Source organism: Lepus europaeus, chromosome 17 (assembly GCF_033115175.1).
Source record: "Lepus europaeus isolate LE1 chromosome 17, mLepTim1.pri, whole genome shotgun sequence".
Taxonomy (NCBI): domain Eukaryota; kingdom Metazoa; phylum Chordata; class Mammalia; order Lagomorpha; family Leporidae; genus Lepus; species Lepus europaeus.
This window is the reverse complement of record NC_084843.1, coordinates 7,344,684-7,366,878: the sequence shown is the minus strand read 5'-3', so window position 1 is coordinate 7,366,878 and position 22,195 is coordinate 7,344,684. Positions and strand designations below refer to the sequence as shown.

The 22,195-nt window shown below is 54.5% G+C and overlaps 1 protein-coding gene across 1 annotated transcript in view; it reads right to left on the bottom strand.

Annotated features, from left to right (window-relative positions):
* CPXM2 (carboxypeptidase X, M14 family member 2) overlaps positions 1–22,195 on the bottom strand; it is a 115,792-nt gene that overhangs the window by 74,808 nt on the left and 18,789 nt on the right. Inside the window, exon 3 of the mRNA XM_062214035.1 lies at positions 19,138–19,247. Coding sequence (XP_062070019.1) covers positions 19,138–19,247 — 110 coding nt within the window. The remainder of the gene's footprint in view (positions 1–19,137; positions 19,248–22,195) is intronic.

Sequence of the window (22,195 nt, the reverse complement as noted above, 5' to 3'; positions counted from 1 at the left end):
CAAAATTCTTTTGACTTGAATTTCCAAAGCAAGTGGGTAAAAATCTCTGGAGTTCTCCCTCTCTTACCACCATCTGAAGGGCTAATTCCATGACATACAAAAATAAAATACAAAGGCCATTTGGCTCCAAGGCAGAACTCGGGTTTCCAAAGCCCCTCTCTGCACCAATCCCATTCTTCCACGGTATTTCACCAGGATGAGACCAGACAAGAAACGGCCTGAGTGAGAACAGTAAGAGGCCAGTCTGTCCCCCCAGCTCTGCGCACTGCTCAGCTCCCTTCCGGGGGGGGGGGGGGGGGCTTCGTTTCCATGGGAAACGGAAGCGTGGAATGGAGAGTCCGGCTGTTGCACGGGAGCAGCCTGGCCGAGGATTCCACGGGCAGAACTCTGTGGTCACTGCAGAAGCTGGAGCAAGCTTTGTATGAAGACAAAACGACAGGATGGGGGCGCTGCGAGAAGTTCATGGCAGGAAGCATTCAGATACATTCGTTCTGGTGCAAAAAACACTTGAAATCCGCGCAGCTTTTTCATGACGCACATGTCCTGTGGACGATCTGAAGAGCCCTCCCGTACCCATCCCCCATCCACTCCTGAACAACCCTGAAGGCACCTGGAGGGCGAATGCCTGAAAGCCGGCACAGCAGTCTTCTGAAAGCACCGCCAGCTCACATGACCGAGGGGACAAAGTGCTACAGCCAATGTCCCCCAGAGCCCCGCCCCTGCACTACCCCGTGCCTGTCACACGGACCTGGAGGGGCTGCACGGCCGTCTTCCAGACCATCGAAGAAGCCACAATTGTGTTGTTGGTGGTTCAGCGACGGTGCCTCCCTGTGCAACAGAGCCTCTCAGTCCCCGCCTGGAGGCTGCGATGATGCCATCACTCCTCCTGTCCCACGGGCGGTCCCCCCTCCCCCAGTGACAAGCGATTTGCAACTCATTAATAACTGACAATGTCGCGACTTCTGTCCAGAGCCGTTTTGTGCACTTGTTTCTGGTTGAGGATCCCCTTGTCTCGGAATCACCTCCAGAGACTGCTGCTTGGCAGGGCTCCACCCAGAGGAACAAGGAACCCCTACCGTGGCCACACGAACAAGATCCACCTGTGGAAAACGTGCAGCCCCGTCCTCCCCGGGCTCAGGCAGGGCCGGCGGCTGCAGGGCATCATGCAGTCAGCCGCCCCAGTGCGCGGGTGAGGGCTGCGCTCTGAGCTCTCATTGCCGCCGGAGCGTCCCGGGCTGCATGACCCCCAGGCAATTTGCCCAAATGCGCCGTGCCTCAGTTTCCCCAACAAAGCGGGGGCGATAATCCTTTGTCCCTGAGTGCTGACTGCGCTGGAACACAGCTGATGTGAGCTCCAGCACTGAGGCTTCACAGGTGCACCTTATCAGGACGCTTAAAACAAATAACGACAGGGTTAACAATGGCAACATCTGCAGACACAGGTGCCGGGTGAGTGATTCCAGGTTTTACAGAACTCTGGAGGCCTGGGACAGTATTCTAGTTAGTTGGGGTCACTTCCTACAACTCCAAGTATCTCAAGCAGAGTCACAAAGGAGACCCATCATCACCTGACGCTCCTGACACGCGTCCCAGCAGCCCCACCCCGAGCAATGTCGGGACTCGTTTTGGGTTGTCCCACTAGGGGAGGGCGTGCTGCTGGCTTCCAGAGGGGAGAGGCCAGGGGTGCTGCTAAACATCTCACGATGCACAGGAGACCCCACCACTGAGGACTGCCTGACCCCAGATGTCAGCAGAGCCAAGGCTGAGAAGCCCCGGCCTATAGCTAGAGCTGCCACCGGCCGAAATGTAGACTCATGGGAGCTGCAGGGAGCCAGCCTCACGCTGCCCACCAAAGCCCGCTGGTCAGGATGTGGAACACAATTTAAGGTCCCTGTTTCACAAGACTGGATATTTTGCCTCTGCTGCCAATCTCGGCTCTCTGAGCGCACTAGACAGTCAATTAACTGCAGGAAAGTGTCAGGGCAGTGGCGAGCCCTTCCGAAGATGAGTCACCAGGAAGTGACAGCCACCTCTGCAGAAGCAGGGGGGAGCCCGCAGAGCACACGCTGGGGAGGTCTCAGAGGGAGGGAGGGACCGCCCCAGAGATGTCACCAAGTTACCGGCCGGGCAGTCAGCGACATGGAGACAGTGCCTCTGAGAAACCAAGAATCTATGCAACCCCTTCTGCTACATACAGCAGGGAATACTCAACAAATGTTGACGAGATTTCAGTTAGAGTTACTGAAATAAAAGATCCGACTCCATAAAGGGTAAACTGGTCTTGAAATTGTCACTAACACGGAACGACTCTTTCCAAGACGGCAGAATCAACAGAACTTTCTCAAGCCAGTTACGTTACATGCATCATTTCTTTACCTTAAGGAACCTACCAGACTCGATTTTGCATGAGATAAATGTGGAAATTATTAGTCCGTAACAAAGTGAAATCCTGGCACTATTTGTTTAATCAAACGGGATTTTTCTGTTTCAAGATGCTGGAGTAAATGTGCTGGCTTTTCTGTGTTCTTGTCTCAAAGAGTTCCATAAACAAACAAAAAGCAAGAGACAGAAACACAACCTTGGTCTCTGCTAAAACTCGGAGCCGTTTATAATCCCTAAATAACAACAGATGGAGGCTGGAAGGAGATGGAGGAGCCCTGGTGACGCAGCAGAAGCAGGAAGTGCGAGGCTCCGACGGCGAGAGGCAGAAGCCACGCAGTCCCTGAGCGAAGCCCAGAGCCCAGAGCGGGGACCGAGACACGGGGCTGCTCCGAATCCATACATGACGACAATCGGGTCCCCACAGCCCACCCTCACGTCACAGAGGACCTGGCATTTTTCTCTAAAGGAAAGGCACCCACAGCAGCTCTGAATCGGGGACATGGAGCGGGGGAGGTGTGCAGTGACAGCAACCACAGGGAAGTGACCACCTGGCCGCCCTCCCCTCCCAGCCAGAGAACAAGGTAGCCAAGCTTATAACAAGAAGAAAGAAATGCAAATAAAACAGAGAACAGGGGGGCGGTGCTGTGGCTCACTTGGTTAATCCTCCGCCTGCGGCACCGACATCCCATATGGGTGCTGGGTTCTAGTCCCGGTTGCTCCTCTTCCAGTCCAGCTCTCTGCTGTGGCCCGAGAAGGCAGTGGAGGATGGCCCAAGTGCTTGGGCTCCTGCACCCACATGGGAGACCAGGAAGAAGCACCTGGCTCCTGGCTTTTGGATTGGCGCAGCGGATCGGCTGTAGCGGCCATTTGGGAAGTGAATCAATGGAAGGAAGACCTTTCTTTCTTTCTTTTTTTTTTTAAACATCACGTAAAGTAAATTTTTTTTACTTGACAGAGTTAGACAGTGAAAGAGACAGAAACGTCTTCAGCCAGAGCTGCGCCGATCCAAAGCCAGGAGCCAGGTGCTTCTCCTGGTCTCCCATGGGGTGCAGGGCTCAAGCACTCGGGCCATCCTCCACTGCCTTCTCGGGCCACAGCAGAGAGCTGGACTGGAAGAGGAGCAACCGAGACTAGAACCCGGTGCCCATATGGGATGCTGGCGCTGCAGGCGGAGGATCAACCAAGTGAGCCACAGCACCGGCCCCAGGAACACCTTTCTGTCTTTCTCTCTTTCACTGTCTATAACTCTACCTGTCAAATAAATTTTAAAAAAAGAGAAAACAGAATACAACTTAAAAAAAAAAAAACTTTAATTAACACCCTAGAAGGAAGAGTGTGCCTGCGGGAAACAAGAGCAGGATACACTAGGAAGGGAAAAGACACTGGACAACCAAGAGCTCCCGGGGATTAAGAATGCGAAAGCTGAACTTTTAATAAAGTCAACCGAAAGGCTAGAGAGATCAAGTTCAAGAAATCTCAGCAAAAGAAACAGGACACAAAAATATACAAGAGGAGAAAAACAGGAAAATCAGAGAAAAACCCAGAAGAAGTAGGGGAAAATCAGCAAATAGAAGCTATAAGATTATTTTCTAGACCTGAAGGATTAAATCTCCAAAACATCAAGAATCTAGGACAGGGGCCAGCGCTGTGGCGGAGCGGGTTACAGCCCCAGCCTGCAGCACTGGCATCCTGTATGGCCGCCAGTTCAAATCCCAGCTGCTCCACTTCCAATTCAGCCCCCTGCTAATGGGCCTAGGAAGGCAGCAGAGGATGGCTCAAGTGCTTGGGCCCCTGCACCCATGTGGGAGACCTGGATGAAGCTCCTGGTGCCTGACTTCAGATCAGCCCAGCTCTGGCTGTTGGGGCCATTTGGGGAGTGAAGCAGCAGATGGAAGACCCCCCCCCTTTCTCTGTAGCTCTGTCTTTCAAATAAATAATATAAATCTTAAAAAACACAAAGAACCCAGGACAGCTAAGATGCCTGCATCCCATATCAGATTACCTGGATTCGATACCTGGCCCTCCAGCCTCCTGCTAACACAGAGACCAGGGAGGCAGCACTGATGGCTCAAACAATTGGGTTCCCAACACCCTCGCCTTCTCACAAAGTTTTGCACAAATGTGACTTTTAACTCCATTTTCCATGAACCTTTTGAAGTCCCCTCATATCATCCAATCATGAGAGTAAAGACATTTCCAGAGTCACAGATCACCAGAGAAGTATGTCTCATGCACCATTTCCATGAAGCTACAAAAATAAGGCAGAGCACCAGACGGGGGATATGTGGGATCCCGAACCCAAGGGCTCTAGCACAGGCGAGAATCCTCCAAATGACGGTGAAGGAATCCCCGGACAGCAGCTACGCCAAAACCCGGGGAACACTCAGATGGCAGAGGTCAGAGGGCTCCTGTGGAAACAGAGGAGTGGCACAGAGAGCAGCTCAACAGGCTGAGCCCTACAGACAATCACACCCAGGGGACATCCAAGGTCCAGAGCTCGGGGCCGGCGCTGCGGCATGGAAGGCTAAGCCTCTGCCTGCAGTCGTGTCCCGGCTGCTCCTCTTCCAATCCAGTTCCTTGCTTGTGGCCTGGGAAAGCAGTGGAAGATGGCCCAAGCACTTGGACACCTGCACCTGCGTGGAAGACCCAGAAGAAGCTCCTGGCTTCAGACTGGCCCAGCTCTGGCTGTGGCGGCCATTTGGGGTGTGCATCAACAGTTGGAAGATCTCTCTCTCTGCAACTCTGCCTCTCAAATAAATAAAGAAAATCTTAAAAAAAAAAAAAAAAAAAAGATCCAGACCTGCTGCACAGAGTGGCGAGGAAATGTTTCTAAAAATCTAAGCAATTCTAGGAAAACAGAAAGCTGTCAGGAAATGATAGAAAATTAACATTTTTGGCTCTAACTTACATTTCTTGGCTCAGTAGGACATAGTTACACAGTCATAATAATAAAAACCTTGAATATAGATGTACCCAAATATTGAGACACTTTTTTTAGAAGTAGTAGAGGCATAAAGGAGGGATAAACATGAGCTGAGAATCCTCATTTTCCGTAACAAGAGTTCCCAAAATAGGAAAATGCGTAATCAGTGCATGTCGATAGGCGCGTATTCTGTAAGACAAGGATTGAAGGTCCCACAGAAACAATGGAAAGCGCTCAGAGTGGTTGCTCCATCCACAGTGCCTGCCAGCAGTCACGGGTGGAGCAGAAGGTAGGATGGATTCCCAGACCCACGCTTTCTGTTATCATCCTTTTGCTATTTTGGTTTCTGTAACAACTGGCTTCAAACAAATTAGAATAAATTTCAGTTTTAAAAAGCAAAGGGGTTCCGGCGCATGGAGCAGTGGTTTAAACCTCTGTCTGCAGGACCAGCAACCCACATGTGTGCCAGTGCAAGTTCTGGCTGCTCTAATTCTGCTCCAGCTCCCTACCAACGTGCCTGGGAAAGCAGCAGAGGCTGGCCCAAGCCCTTGTGCCCCTGAGCCCATGTGCGAGGCCTGGAAGAAGCTCCGGGCTCCTGGCTTTGGCCTGGCACAGCCCCAGCCATTGTGGCCATCTGGGAAGTGAACCAGCAGACGGAGATCTGGTTCTCTGTCTCTCCTTGTCTCTAACTCTGCCTTTCAAATGAATAAATAATTTTTTTTAAAAAAAAAGTAAAGAAATAAAAAGCAATGGGAAGGCGATGCACAGATATGGAGGTGACTGGCATAAACCTGGCGTTTTTGTCTTTTGCTTCCCAGGTGTCTACAGAATACCTACTATGTGCCAGGCATTGTGGAAAGCACTGGAGCCTACGGTAGGAACAGAACACAGCGCATCTCAGCATGACAGTGCTGTAGCAGTCCCGACCCGCGCCACGCGTACGTAGGTCACGTTCTTGCACTGCCACTACACAGAAACAGCTGGAGCAAATTAAAAAGTCATAGCCGAGGACTGTAACTATTCAGTGATTCTACAATGACTGACTTAAGCTGCCACTCTGCAGACACAGCCTGGGGCTGTTTAGACAGAGGCAGAATAAAGCCATAGTTATTTTAAAATAGTTTTGAGAAAAGAAAAAAAAAAAAAAAGAAAGAAAAAGTCTTAGAGGCAATGGCTCAAACTTGATGGGTTACCTTTGTAAGGGTGACGGGTGTCACCCAAAACTGTTAAATGTGACACCCAATTAATATAGTTAGGTAACTAATCTGCCATAAAATGGCTATAATAAGAGTTGATTTTGGGACCTGTAGTGCCCCATGTGGGTACATCCCACGTGGGTGCCAGTTCTAGTCCCAGCTGCTCCACTTCCTATCCAGCTCTCTGCTATGGCCTGGGAGAGCAATAGAAGATGGCCCAAGTCCTTGGGCCTCTGCATGCTCATGGGAGGCTCAGAGGAAGCTCCTGGCTCCTGGCTTCGGATCGGCACAACTCTAGCCATTACTGTCATCTGGGGAGTGAACAGTGGATGGAAGACCTCTCTCTCTCTGCCTCTCCGTCTCTCTGTGTAACTCTGATTTTCAAGTAAATAAATAAATAAATCTTTTTTTAAAAGAAAAAAAGAGTTTTGTGACTGTATATCTTATATGGCATACTTAATTCTGTATTTTGTTAGAAAGCCCCTATCAAATCCTATTATGTGCTGTGATGACGTTGTTTGATAAGCCCCCGGTTCACCCATAAAAATGCCCTGATGCAAAGCAGTGATCCTTATGCCAGTGACAGAGCACCTGTCCCACTGCCAGCCCCAATCAAGTCAGTTACAAGGAAACACTCATCGTTTTTAAGCCATTTTAAAACCATAACCAATCTGTTCATTATTTCCTTGCATCAGCCAAGGACTAAATATTTAGAGTTTGAAGCTGGAAATATTTAAAAGTAAAGTCTATGCACTGGTCCATAAGTCACAACTTGTCTTAAGAGGAAATATACACATGATTGAAAAGCAGATGGGAGTGCTTTCCAGGCAGCAGGCTAGTTCTGTTCAGCCGAAGGCTGGGAAGCCCCCCTCCCAGCACAAGCGTCCATCCACTGAGAACATTTAATTCTCAAAGAAAGCCATCGCCGCCTCACGGGCCAGCGGTCCACGCGAGGGTGGGGGTGTGCTCCCACAGCCCGGCAAGGCAGCACGGCACGGAGCGGCCTTGGGAGCTCCACACGAAGTTCAAGTGCTGGCTCTACGGCTCATTATCTGCACGCCTGTGGTTAGCTCAGCGGCCTGTGAAACAGGGACGGAGGCTGACTGCGAGGTGGGACTGGCGAACGGTCACGGCAGCCACAAGAGCATGCGGTGGGGTGCCCGGCACGGAGCTCACACTCAGCAAACGGAAGCCATGGGGCACAAGCAGACTCACGTTGTCTTAGGGACGCACCTGCTGTGCTCTGTGACTGAATTAAGGTGATGCCCCCGTCTGCTAACGGGTGAGCTCGGTCCACGCGGCCCTGGACAGATGTACTCTGAGTCATCAGCTGTTCTCAGAGTCTATTTTCACTGCTTCTTCTTTGCTTTCTTCAACTCTTGACCTGTTTTAAGTAAATGTTTCCTCTGAAGATTGTAAAGGACTGTATCTTTGTCTTGGTGGTTGATTTTGTAACTGCATCTTTTTATGTAACATACTTCATTCTGTATTTTAGAAGCACCTATTAAATGCCGACTATGTACAGTGATATCATTATTTCTCCCTTTCACCATCTAATTTCAGTTATCTCATTATTCTTAGTGTTTACTTCTAAAACCCTAAACTGGGGGCCGGCGCTGTGGCGCAGCGAGTTAATGCCCTGGCCTGAAGCGCCGACATCCCATATGGGCACCAGTTCTAGTCCCGGCTGCTCCACTCCGATCCAGCTCTCTGCTATGGCCTGGGATAGCAGTAGAAGACGGCCCAAGTCCTTGGGCCCCTGCACCCACGTGGGAGACCCAGAAGAAGCTCCTTGCTCCTGGCTTCAGATCAGCACAGCTTCATCCTTTGTGGACAATTGGGGAGTGAACCAGTGAATGGAAGACCTCTTTCTCCCTCTGCCTCTCCTTCTCTCTCTGTGTAACTCTTTCAAATAAGTAAATCTTTGAAAAAAAAAAAACTATAAGGAGATATCATCTCACAACTAACAGAATGGCTATTATTAAAAAGATGAAAGAGTTGGAGAGGATGTGGAGAAAATAGGAGCTTTGTGCACTCTCAATAAGAATGTAAATTAGTACAGTCATTATGGAAACCATATGGGTTTGAATTTAAAAAAAATAGAACTACCATATGATCTAGCAATCCCACTATTGGGTCTATATCCAAAGAAAGTGAAGTCTGCTTGTTGAAAAGTATCTGAACACACATGTCATTGTAGCACCATCCACAATAGCAAGACATGGAATCAACTAAAATGCCGATGATGGATGAATAGATAAAAGAAAATGTGGCAGAGACATTCAATCTGTTCTCAATAGCAGGAATGAAGCTGGAGGTGAAATAAGTCAGACATGGAAAGAAAAACCCCACCACCTCATCTGTATGTGAGATCTAAAGTCGAATTCACAGAAGCAGAAAGCAGAATGGGGAATGACAGGAGTTGGAGAGGGAAGGAGGGTGATTGGGAAGAAGTCAGTCAAAGCGGACACAATTTGTTACACTGGAGGAGTAACCTCAAGAGACCTATTGAAAGAAATTGAGTTTTGGCTGGCGCTGCGGCTCACTAGGCTAATCCTCCACCTGCAGCGCCGGCACCCCGGGTTCTAGTCCCGTTCGGGGTGCCAGATTCTGTCCTGGTTGCCCCTCTTCCTGTCCAGCTCTCTGCTGTGGCCCGGGAGGGCAGTGGAGGATGGCCCAAGTGCTTGGGCCCTGCACCCCATGGGAGACCAGGAGAAGCACCTGGCTCCTGGCTTTGGATCAGCGCAGTGCGCAGGCCACAGTGCGCCAGCCACGGCAGTCATTAGAGGGTGAACCAATGGCAAAGGAAGACCTTTCTCTCTGTCTCTCTCTCTGTCTACTCTGCCTGTCAAAAAAAGAAAAAAGAAAAGAAAGAAAATTGAATCTTGTCTGATGATTTTAATGCAGCTAGTAGAAGGATCATATGGTTTTTATCCTTTGTTCTGTTGGTACAGTGTCTCACATTTGTAGGTTTGCCTATGTTGCACCATCCTTGCATTTCTGGGTGCAGCCCTGGCCATTGTGGCCAATTACGGAGTGAACCAGAGGATGGAAGATCTCTCTCTCTCTCTCTCTCTCTCTTACTCTCATTCTCTCTCTGTGTAACTCTGACTTTCAAATAAATAAATAATTTTTTTAAAAAATTAAAAAATAAAACCCTAAATCAAGTATGCCCCTCTTCTTTGATGAACCAGATTCTTGATAAAACTTTTTTCTGAACTTTTAAAGACACAGAAAAGTGCACAGTCCTAAGTGTGCAGTTCGACAGATTTTTCCAGGGCACACACACTTCTGCAGATTCACGGAGACCAACATGTACCACGTGACAAACTGGCCAGGAGGCTCCCTGCGGCCCTCCCACACATGTCTTCCCCCAAACATAGGTTTTCCTGTTTTTAAATTCCGTGGAAATGAACCTTGCTGTAACTGCCCTGCTCTGTCATGCTTTGCTCAGGTTTACGTCTGGGAGGTTCAGCCACGTGACAGCACGTTGCCGGATGATGCTCCTTGCACTGCCGTGTGGTGTTCCGTTGTCTGCGTAGCAGATGCCTCATCCATGCACTGCTGATGAACACGTGGGCTGTGTCCACGTGGGGTTATCATGAATCATGCCTCTGTGAACGTTCCTTTGTGTGTCTTTCTGTGCGTGTATGAATGCGATTCCAGTTAGGTCTACGAGTGGACTTGTCATGGCAACGGTACAAGAATGTTCAACTTCCCGCCAAGTGGATTTTCAAAGTGGCTATGCCACTTCACATTCCCAAAACTGCATCAAGTTCTTGTGGTGGGGCCGGTGCTGTGGCTAAGCCTCCACCTGCAGCTTCCCCTCTTCTGATCCAGCTCTCTGCTGACGACCTGGGAAAGTAGCAGAGGATGGTCCAAGTATTGGGCCCCAGCACCCATGTGAGAGACCAGGAGAAGCTCCTGACTTCAAATCAGCCCAGCTCCAGCCACTGAGGCCATTTGGAGAGTGAACCAGTAGAGAGAAGACCTTTCTCTCTGCCTCTCCCTCTCTGTGTCTGTAACTCTACCTCTCAAATAAATAAATAAAATGTTTTTTTAAAAAAGTTCATGAGGCACCACGTTTTCCAATGCTCGATATACTGCCTTTTTTAAAACAAATTATTTGAAAGACAGAGTTACAGAGAGAGAAAGTGAGACAGAGATCTTTCATCTACGAGTTCACTCCCCAAATGGCTGCAATGGCTAAGGCTGGGCCAAGCCAAAGCCAGGAGCTTCTTCCAGGTCTCCCAAGTGGGTGCAGAAGCCCAAGCACTTGTACCATCCTCCACTGCTTTCCCAGGTGCATTAGCAGGGAGCTGGATTGGAAGTGGAGCAGCCGGGACACAAACCAGCACAAACTGACGGCTTAATCCACAGCACCACAGAAACCATTCTGGGGACCGGCTCTGTGGTATAACGGGTAAAGCCACAACCTACAATGCTGGCATCCGATACAGGCGCTGATTTGAGTCCTGGCTGCTCTACCTGTGATCCATCTCCTTGTTAATGGCCTGGAGAAAGTAGCAGAAGATGGCTCATGTGTTTGGGTCCCTGTCACCCATGTGGGAGACCTGGATGAAGCTCCTGGCCCCTGGCTTTGGCCTGGCCCAGTGCTGACCACTGCGGCCATCTGGGGAGTGAACCAGCGGATGGAAGACCTCTCTGTCTCTCCCTCTCTCTCTGTAACTCTTTCAAAATAAATAAATATCTTTGTAAAAAGTCATTCTGACAGCTGCATGTCCTGTCTCGCTGTGGGTTTAATCTGCACATACTTGACGACCAAAGATGCAGAGCACCGATTCCTAATGTCCGTCGGCCGTGACGTCGTCCCAGCACCACAGCATCCCTCCAGCCGCACCTGTCTGCTCTGGCCCCTCAAACACATTAACGTTTCCACCTGGAATTCTCTTTCCTGCCTTCGCCAACCCTTTGTCTGAGGAACTCTTAGCTTGTGCTCCTCCTTCAGATCCTAGCCCAGGGCCCCCCTCCCCCGCCAGGAGAGTCTGCCAAGCTCCAGGGTACAGCAGGTGCAGGGAGCAGACAGAGCTATGGCGTTGATTTGTGGTCCCAAAAAGATGTTCAGATCCTAACCCCTGGAGCCTCAGGACGTGACCCTGTTAGGAACAGGGCTGCTTCCAAGGTAATTAGCTCAGAAGACGACAGAGGGGATCGAGTGGGTGCTTAATCTGATACGACAGAGGGAAGGTGACGTGGAGGCTGGAGGGCAGAAGCCAGGCGACCGGGAGGCTGGGGCGAGAGTGATGCATCCACAAGCCCTGGAGCCCCAGCGAACACCCGGGGCCACCGGAAGCTGGGAGGGACAAGAGAGGACCCCTCCCCGGGGGTGCTTTTCTGAGTCCCCAGGAAAACTCAGGCACGAGGTCCTCCCTGGCGAAGTGCGGTGCCCTCGTCAGCCCCGGCACTCGCCGCGAGACCACGAGGCACCTCCGCTCCCTGCTGCCTGACCTCGTTACTGTGGCTGCAGGTCGAGCAGGCGCCGCAGCCCTCTCCACCTCCCTTTAACCTCCTCCCCCTCACCCACCGGCCTCGTTGGCAGGTCCTACTTTCAAAATACCCCGAATCCAGTCCTCTCTCACCAACTACATCCCTCCAGCCTCGGCCTGAGCCAGCGCCATCCCGAGGCCTCCCTGCTCTGAGCTGCTCCCTGAAGTGGACAGAGCAAGCTGACCGATGCTGCCCATGTGGATGTCAGAGCAAGTCCTCCCTGCGCCCAGAGACTCCCCACAGCTCCCCTGACGCACGGGAGAAAGCCAAGATCCTCCCATGGCCGCCAGGCCTCCTGGGACCCTGGGCCTGGGTCTCCCTCTCCCTGGGGGCGCTCACTCGGCTCACTCGGCTCACTCGGCTGCTCCCAAGCAATGCCGAGCCCGCTGCCACCCCCGGTCCACTGCTCCGAGTCCCTACTCCCCCAGCACCTGGCGCCCTACAGCGCCCGAGGAAAGCTGTGCGTCCCACATTTCCTGCCCCGATTCAGACGGTGAGGACTTGTCTGGTCACCAAGGCAAGTCAAGCACCCAGACCAGGGCCCAGCACCTGGCAGGTCCTCAAAGAGGATTTGCTAAATGACCAGGGACGAGTTCTGTGTGCTCAGCCTGGCACATACAGTGTTCCCAGGCCCGCGGGGTTTTCGTAAAGAAATTAACACATAAAAGAACACATTCTGTCTCCTTCCTCCCATCCTCGGCTCCGTCTCCCTCTCTTCCTTCTGCTCCCTGCCCTGGCTTGCTCTGCTTGCACAGTGTCCGTTGTGCCCTTGAAGCCCCGACACACAACGACCTTGGCACCTGAGTCCAATGTGCATGTGCAGAGACAGCCAGCTTGTCTGTGAGGGAGAGGTCACCCAGAGGGGCCCCTCCACCTCCACACACACCAGGAGGCCCCATTCCAGAGAGCACAGGCAGTTAGGACAGCTGAGGGACACCCCCGCTCCATGCCAGGGACCACCGACCACCATCATACTTCTTAGGCTCCTCCAGGACATGGGCCAGGGAGGTCCTCAGGGCAGCCCACGCCTGGGAGATAAGTCAGGGAGCTAAGGCCCAAGAGGGGGCAGAGGAAGCCATGAGCAGGTGCAACCATCTCGTGGGCACGAGAAATGGCAGAGATGGAGTGCACCTGCAGCCGGGAACCGGGGCCAGGGCACGCAGCCTCGGTCTGCCTTCAGTGTCCTGATCTCTCCACAGGGCTAATCCTGAGTGTGTTCCAGGTTAACTGACATACGGAAGCCCAAGTGTCCATGACAGTAAAGAAGCCACAGAGCACATGGGACAGGCTCCACACCTGACCCCGCTGATCCCGGGTGACTCAGGAATCCGGGCTCCACGGCCAGGCGCCCTCGGGTTAACATGCCCCTCCCCCCCGCCAACACCTCGCTTTGGTTGTCGTATTCCTCTGACTGTTCCCGTGTTTATGACGCGAGTGTCCTGCGCAAGAACAGCGCGTCATCATCGTTACGGTAACGACACGCTGCGTTTCCCAAGAGAGTCGTAACTCAAAGTATTTGGTTCTGCCAGACCCATAAAAAAATTCCAAATAGCCCGGATTCCAGTGCTCTGGCATCCAAACACTGCCTCTCAGACTGCTGCTCGAGGCCAGAGGCAGCGAAAATCCCTCGATCGGGACAGGCACCGCGTTCCTGGGTTTGGGAACGGTCCACAGCCTGATCGCATTTTCCTCTGCAGCACTTGGCAGTGGGCGGTGTCCTGGAAGGACTGGTCGAGTCCCAGCAAGGTTCATGCAGGCCAGAGACAGACCGGAGGCCGGGCACCCAGAGAGCGGGTAAGGAACAGACCGGCAGGAGGGCCAGGGCCCGGGTGCAGGGCCCGGCCACGGGCATGCGTGGGACACACGTGGCGAAGCCTCAGAAGGGGCTGCCCGGGTGCTCTAGATGCTTCCTGGCGGGGGAGGCGTGGCCTCCGCGTTTGGGCGGTGGTGGGCGGTGGGTGTCCCAGGAGCACCAGTACAGGGAGACCAGCCCGTGGGTGTGCCCAGGGACGCGAGCTGTGACTCCAGGGCAAAGCTCAGTGGCTTCACTGTTCCACACCCAAGCTCCCCCTAACATACAAGAGAGAGGAAGTCACAGGCAGTGCCTGGCCTACACCTCGCTTTGGGCAAAAAGGGGATCCCATCAAAGGAGCCAACCAGGTCCCACAAATCAGCACCTAGCGCCGCTCCTTGGACCTTGACAGGAATGACTGAAAAAAGGAGAGAGGTTCACTGTGGCCGTGCTGGGGAAGCTCCTGGACAGCACCGCCCGACGCGAGACGTGCATTGCTAAGGGCCAAACCCAGAGCCACTCCAACACCTGAGACAAGCCAGGGACACAAAGTCAAGCCCCGTGACCGGGCCATCGCACAGACACGGAGAGTGTGACAGAGCCCTGCCCTTTTTCCGGTGGCCTCAAAACATCAGCTCCTTCTTCTAAGCTCTGACCCGAGTGCCAACTTGCTTACATTCCTTTTTTTTTAAAAAGATTTATTTATTTATTTATTTGAAAGTCAGAGTTACACAGAGGGAGGAGAGGCAGAGATCTTCCCTCCGATGTTCACTCCCTAATTGGCTGCAACGGCCAGAGCTGCGCTGATCCAAAGCCAGGAGCCAGGAGCTTCCTCCAGGTCTCTGATGTGGGTGCAGGGGCCCAAGGACTTAGGCCATCTTCTACTGCCCTCCCAGGCCATAGCAGAGAGCTGGATCAGAAGTGGAGCAGCCGGGTCTCGAACCAGTGCCCATAGGGGTGCTGGCGCTTCAGGCCAGGGCGTTAACCCACTGCGCCACAGCATTGACCCCCTTTTCTTACCTTCTTGATCACAGACAGGAGTCCAGGTGATACCCTGAGTCTCAGCCGCATGCTGTGGGTATTTTATTTCTTTGGCTCACAGGGTGGGCCCTTCCTTGTCATAGCTTTATTTATTTAAGTTTTCATTGATTTGAGAGACAGAATGAGAGAGTAAGAGACAGAGAGACAGAGCACTTGGTCTGCTGGTTCACTCCCCAAATGCCCACAGCAAAGGCTGGGCCAGGCACAATCCAGAAGCCAGGAATTCAACCTAGGTCTTCCATGTGGGGGGCAGGGACCCAACCACTTGAGCCATCACCCTTGCTTCCCAGGGTGTGCGTTAGCAAGATACTAAAATCGGAGTGGAGCTGGAACGTGAACCCAAGCACTCGGGTACGGGATGCAGACTTCCCGAATGGTGTGTTAACTGCTAGCCAAGCACCCGCCCCTACCATAACTTCCAAGCCTCAAAATAAAGCTGAACCCCCTCTCTGAAATGGCAAGTGCCACTATGACCTGCTGCAGACGTTCCAGCTAAGGCAACGTCAGCGTTGTGACAGAGCAGGGACAGGTCCCTGAGGCAAGAGCGCCATCCCTGAACCTCCCTCCCCCCTCAGGGCCCTCGGGGTGGCGTCAGATGGCCCACCTGGGCACAGGTTACCCCCTGAGACTAACCACAGGCAGAGGACCCGGGCTCGAGTCTCGCGGCCAGCGCTAACACGTTCTCTTTGAGACTCACAACACTCACTTCCAGCCTGTCCGCCCCTGTCTCAGAGCTGGAGAGACCAGAGTGGGGGTAGAAGGACCCGGGGCACACGGAAGAAGGATCGCAGGTGAGAGACCACCCTTGGCCACTCTGCTGCGCTGGGCTCTTCCTTGAGTTCTGGGAGATCCACCTTGTCCCAGGGTGCGGTGGAGCAGAGGCTGGCTGCTTCTCCGAGCTTGTCTTATCAAGCCAACACAGAAAACTTCTTGGGGGGGGTGGGGGAACAACCTATAAGTTGAGTTACAAGGGTTCTTTCAAAGTCCTCTGCTAACAGTGAGGTAAAGAGAGGCAGGTGTTTCTGTATAACCTGCCAAATACTCTCCAGGAAAAGCCCAGAGTCTAAAAAAGTATCCACTATAGAAACGGGGTTCTTGGGAAAACCAGGGGTCCTGCCAGACCCTTCAGAAGGCTGAAGACCACTCACTTCAAAAGGCATTAAGACAACACCCTGAATTGCTTAAAAAATGTTAAACGCCATGGTAACTATAGGGTTTGACCTTACCAAATAAGAAAAAAAAAAAGAAAAGAAAGCAAGCAGTGATGATAGCCAAGGGAAGGGAATTGTATCAGCCCATATGGGGAGGGAAAGGTTTATTCTGGCTTATAGTTCAGAGGTCCACCATTCAGGATCAGGCAGCCCCATATCCAGGCATCTGGTGGCCGCCGGCCACGGCAGAGCAGGTGCAGAGGAACAGCCGTGGGCCAGGCAGGAGCAAGAGAAGCCAGGACAAACTCAGCTAGCGTGACCCACCTTCCAAGGGCAAGCCCCCAGTGACCCAAAGACCTCCCACTGGGCCCGCCTCCAAGGCTCCCTAAGGAGAGGAGGTCTCCACCCTAATCCATGGAGCATTAGTGCAAATCCACTGCTGATAGAAGACAATGGGGTTTCTGTGCCTGTGAATTTGGAGACCACGTCCTGCTCAATCATAAGAGGGGTGGAGGGCAGTGACGTTGCTGGGCGTGAGGCCAGGACAAGATGCACCAAAGAATTGGGCATTTGGGGCGGGCGCTGTGGTACAGTGGGCTAAGCCACCACCCCCAACGCCAGCATCCCATATGGGCCCTGGTTCGAGAACCAGCTGCTTCACTTCTGATCCAGCTCCCTGCTAATGCACCTGGGAAAGCAGTGGAGGATGGCCCAAGTGCTTGGGCCTCTGCCATCCCATGTGGGAGACTCAGATGAAGCTGCTGGCTTAGGCCTGACACAGCCCCAGCCGTTGTAGCCATCTGGGGAGTAACCAGTAGATGGAAGATTTGTGTCTCTCCCCCTCTCTCTCAGTAACTCTACCTTTCAAATGAATAAAAGATAATAAATATTTTAAAAGATGTTGGGCAATCAGGGCTGGTGCTGTGGCACAGCAGGTTAAGCCACCGTCTGCAGGGCTGGCATTCCATATGGGCACCAGTTAGAATCCTGGCTGCACCACTTCCAATCCAGCTCCATGCTAATGTACCTGGGAAAGCACAAGATGATGGTCCAACTGTTTGTACCCCTGCACCTATGTGGGAGACCTGGATGAGGCTCCTGGCTCCCAACTTCGGCCTGGCCCAGCCCAGCCATTATAGCCATTTGGGGAGTAAACCAGTGGATGGAAGATGAAGATTCTCTCTCTCTCTCTCTCTCTCTCTCTCTCTCTCTCTCTCTGTAACTTCCTTTCAAATAAATCAATCTTTTTTACACATCATGGGCAGTTGTTTTTTGCAGGTTCTATTTGCACACATCCTTAACAGCTTTTATTTTAAAAAGAAAACATTATTTCTAAACCACCAGCGCTTTCCCCGAAGTTGGTTCTGGCAGCGCGGCCTGAGCTCCTCTGAAAGAGCAGGGGGCGTGGCCTGAGTGGTCTGAGGTCTTCCTGACGCGGTCAGGTGGGGAGGGGGCCCAGGAGCCAAAGCTCGAAGTCAAGCTCAGCCCAGGGCCCCCAACCCGTGTAACTCCCTGGACAGCGACCTCAGCCACTCTCGCCCAGTTCTCGGCACAGCAGCTGCCCCTGGTGCACTCACAGTGACCCCTTGGGGGAGTGAGGGGTCCACCCTGCCACTCGGAAGCTGCTCCCATTAGGTTGGGTGTTGCGGCACAGACCAAGCCCCACATTCCATTTCATAGCAACGACTCGAGCTCCCAGCTCCTCCACTTCCTGCTAAGGCATCTGGGAAGGCAGCAGACGATGAGTCAAGCACTTGGGTCCCCATCCCCGCTGTGGGAGACCCAGGTGACGTTCCAGGCTCCTGGCTTTGCCCTAGTCCAGCCCTGGCTGTTGCAGTATTTGGGGGGTGAACCAGCAGGCAGAAGCACTCTCTCTCTGTCTCTCCCCCTGTCACCCTGCCTCTCAAATAAATCAATACAAAATGAGCCATTCCCCTGAGTACAGCCCTGCTAGCATGCTCGCTAGAGACACTGCACATGTGCAAAGGGTGGGGAAGCCACACAGGGCCGGAGCAGCTGGGGGAAGACCAGAGAAACGCAGCACTACTGGAAGAGCAGCTAGCACAGGACGCACGGAATGCCGGGTGCAGGAGGACTGAAGGGGCAGACGCCGGCGTGGGAGGGAAAGGCATCGGATGGAGCTGGGGCTGCAGGATCACAGCCCCGCTGAAGGGGTCCGTGCCCTAGTCCTGAGAATGAAGGGTGCCTTGGGGGGTGGGGGGGCCTGGGCTTTCCAGCTCTGCCCCAAGTCATCACAGGTCCTGAAGACGCCATCGAAAGAGATGGTGCCATGAGACCTCAACCCACCGTGGCAGCCAAGAAGGAAAGAGCCATGGGCAGGGAGTGGGCAACCTGCAGAGCCGGGAGAGGGAGGGAGACAGAGCCTCCAGTCAGGGACGTGGCCCGGCCACACCTCCGCGTGGATCTGAGACGTCTGTCCCCACGTCGTAAGTGTAAGCGTGTGCTGTGTAGGAGCTAAGTGATGCGCAGTTGTTACAGCAGCAACAGGGACCCAGGCCATAGCTCGGCAGCCAGGGTTCACGCCGCCTGGGCACAGAGGGGAGAGAGGAGTCCCAGGCAGCTGCACCTGCGTCAGAAAGGACCCAGCTGGTGTGCAGAGGGCGTGGGAGGAGCTCCCCCTCCTGGAGCAAGCCCCGGATTTCGGAAGATGGAGAGGGAGACTTGGAAGGAGCAAGGGCCCCCAAGGCCAGACAGGATGCGTGCGTCCTGGGGGGACACAGCAGAGGGAGCCTGGAAGAGGTGTGTGTGGCAGAGACGCAAAGCAAGGGGCAGGCAGGCGAGCGGGGACCACCTCCGTGTCCCCCATCCCCACCAGGCTCTCAGCCCCCCGTGTCTGTGCTCTCCTCCCGCCCTCTCCAGGCCCGCAGAGGGGAAGGGCCCCAGGCGGAGGTGCAGCCACCTGGGGCCGGGCCCCGGCAGCGCCGCTGTCACAAGGGCACTGCCTGCAGAAGGCGCGCCTCCTCTGTGCTCTCTGCCCAACGGGGGTGACTCAGCGATGCCTTCTTGGCCGTGGAAACTGGGGCCAAGGCCTCCGAAATGCCACACGCGGCGCCTACCCAGGCTGGGCGAGCCATCGCCTCGGCCACCCTGACCTCCATCCCGGTCTGCAGGCAGGGCTGGTACCTGGATGTTGAGCCTCCCGCGGTGGGCTCCCAGGCCGTAGCGCTTCACCGTGGACGCGTGCAGCTGGAAGTCTGTGATTTTTAAGGTTTCCAGACCGAGAGGTGGGCAACCTGGAAAGAACAATGCCCGTTAAAAAAGAAAAAGAAAAAAGGACAGGGGCTGAGAGAGAGGGGCTCCTGATTTTCAGAACCAGTTCTTCTCCTGCGCCCCCAGCCACCAGTGTACCCCCCAACACCGGCCCCACCTGCCCGCCTGGTATTTCCGGACAGACGGGGCAATCTAACTCGACACCATGCCAAGCTCCTGCTGTCAGCTCCTGCTTTCCGGGCACTTTGGCCTGGACATTCCTCCTCCGAGCCGCCCGTGCTACTGTCTGAGTCAGCTTCCAATTAAGGAGCCGTGCACGGCGCGTCTCAGTCAGGGAGCAGCCCCGGCGAGCAATGTCACAGGCAAGGCCACGGCGGAACTCTGCAAACGCACCAGAACTCTGGCTGTCGCACTGCGTGCGCTAACAAACACAGCAACATGCGTGGAAAAGCCGCTTCGCCTTGCGTTCTTGGCAACGCTGATCACTGCGAGAACAGCTGAACACAGTGTGTCCTCGGGAACCAAACGCCAGCGCGTGGGCAGGCCCTCGGCGAGCGGCCAGTCCCGCGGATAAGAGCCCGAAGGCAGCCGGGGCCGGACCCAGGCTGCCTGCTCCTTGGCTGCCCTTCTCCCCGGCTGCCCCTGCTGTGGGGCTGGGCTGTCTCAACAGGACGCCACCTCCACATATCCGACTGGGTGAGACACAGCCCCACAGAAAACACAAACAGACCTGCGCCTCCCGGGAGTCACAGAAAAGCCCCAACGTAATGGGACAAAGTACTTTTTCTCAATAAAGATTTGTTTATTTGAAAGGTAGAGTGACAGAGAGAAGGAGAGACAGAGAGAGATCTTTTCACCTGCTGGTTCACTCCCCAAATGGCCGTGATAGTCAGCACCAGGCCAGGACAAAGCCAGGAGCCAGGAGCTCCATCCGGGTCTCCCACGTGGGTGCAGGGATCCAGGTACTTGGGCCACCCTCCGCTGCCTTGCCAGGCACATTAGCAGGGAGCTGGTGTGGAAGGGAGCGGCTGGGACTCAAACCACCTCTGATACGGGATGCCAGCAGCACTGGCAGAGGCTTAACCGACTGCGCCACCGTGCCGGCCCTAGAACGAGGCAAAGTTAGACAGTCTCACGGGGCGCTGCAGAGACGAAGTGTCCCAGAGGCCCCGGGGCACCTCAGGAGCTCAGAGGAGCAGACAGGAGCAACCACAGGTGCTCGGCAGGCAGCCGGGAAGAAAGTCAGTCCGGGAGCTGCAGGCGGAGGAACTCAGAGCCGCCACTTCCTTTACCTGGGTTCTCAAAAGAGGAAACGGAGGGGCCGCCATTGTGGTGCAGTGGGTTAAGCCACTGCCTGTGATGCCGTGCCTGTGCGGGTGCCGGTGTGAGTCCCAGCTCCTCCACTTCCGATCCAGCACCCTGCTTATGGCCTGAGAAAGCAGTGGAAGGATGGCCCAAGTCCTTGGGCCTCTGCACCCATGTGGGAGACCCGGAAGAAATTCCCAGCTTCAGCCTGGCACAGCCCTGGCTGCTGTGGCCATTTGGGGGAGTGAACTGGCAGATGGAAGATCTCCCTTTCTCTCTTGCTCTGTAGCTCTGCCTTTCCATTAAATAAAAAAGCAAATTACAAAAAGAAATAGAGGAAACCGAGGTCCCAGACCTTACGTGAGATGCCCAAGGCGTGCCTGGCCACGACACAGGGAACAGCAGAGGCGGCGCTCCAGGCCGGCACAGGGGGCTGCACAGCTCCTAGGCCTTTCCAACATCTACAGGGAGGCTTCGGGACAGGGCATGGTGGGAACTGCCAATGCTGAGCGCGTGGAAGGGCTGAGCTGGGCACTGCTGCTGCCCACTGGACACTGCAGGACAGGGTGGCTCCAGTGACACTGAGAGTAGCAATGTCCCACATGGCCCCTGAGACAGGGAGCCTGGCACAGGGCGACCAGGTCCCCTGCAGCAATGGGAGGGGCTGTGCACTGCGCACTCAGAACTTGGGGGGCTGACTGCAGAGGGGAGTCACATTGCCATCCCCTTCCCTGCCAGGGTTCACCCTCAGGCTCCCAGGTCGGCCGACTCATGGCTCTGACCCCTCCTTCCTATCAAAGCTGCTTCCAGCATCTGACAACCCAGCAAGCGCACTTCCTACACCACCAACTCACAAGCCCACTGCCAACCCAGCCACCACGCTCCGTCCCCGGGCCTGGTAACGCTGTCACAGCAGTAGCCCTGCCCTGAGTTCTCAGGGCCAATGGCCCCGAGCCCAGTGATGAGCCCCCAGCCCGCCAGCCAAGAGGAGTGGGAGCCTGGCCCCGAGCCCCCCACCCTGACTCCAGGCCACAGCACCCTCCCTCGGGTGCTGCCACCACTCCAGGTCCTCAGCCCCTGTGGGCAGTGGTGCTCCCGGGGGCCCTGGTCAGGACTCAGGCACGGTCTGAGGGCCAGGGGCACTGGCTGGCCAGGGAGGCCGGACCCCAGGGCATCCTTCAACCTGGCCCTTGGTCTCAGCCCCGACTCCGGTCCTCCAGCCTCTCGGGTCTCAGCTCCGGTCCTCCAGCCTCCGAGCAGCCCCCGAGCAGCGCCCCCACGCCATGCTCTCACCGCCGCCCCCCTTTCTCCTGACCGTGGCTCTTCTTGTCACCAGGCCCCACCCAGCCCGCCTGGCTTCAGTGCCAGTGTCCTCAGGGCCACCCAGCCTATCCTGGGAGACCCCACCTCTGGCCCTGGCCCCTGAGACCACGCTGGCTTGGCAGTGGGTTCTGTTTGGGGATCACTCACGTTTTGGGCATAGCCTCTTTTCATCTCCACATTGCCAGTTCTGGCCTCAGACCCCCAGGGCCTGGGTGTCTCAGACCCTGCTGGCGAATGGGGCCCTGGCCCGTCCTCCACGTCACAAATCCATGACTCTCCCACCCAACCAGTGCCAGAAATACAGAAAGGACCCGGGGTCACAGCCACACTGGAACCCTTCCAG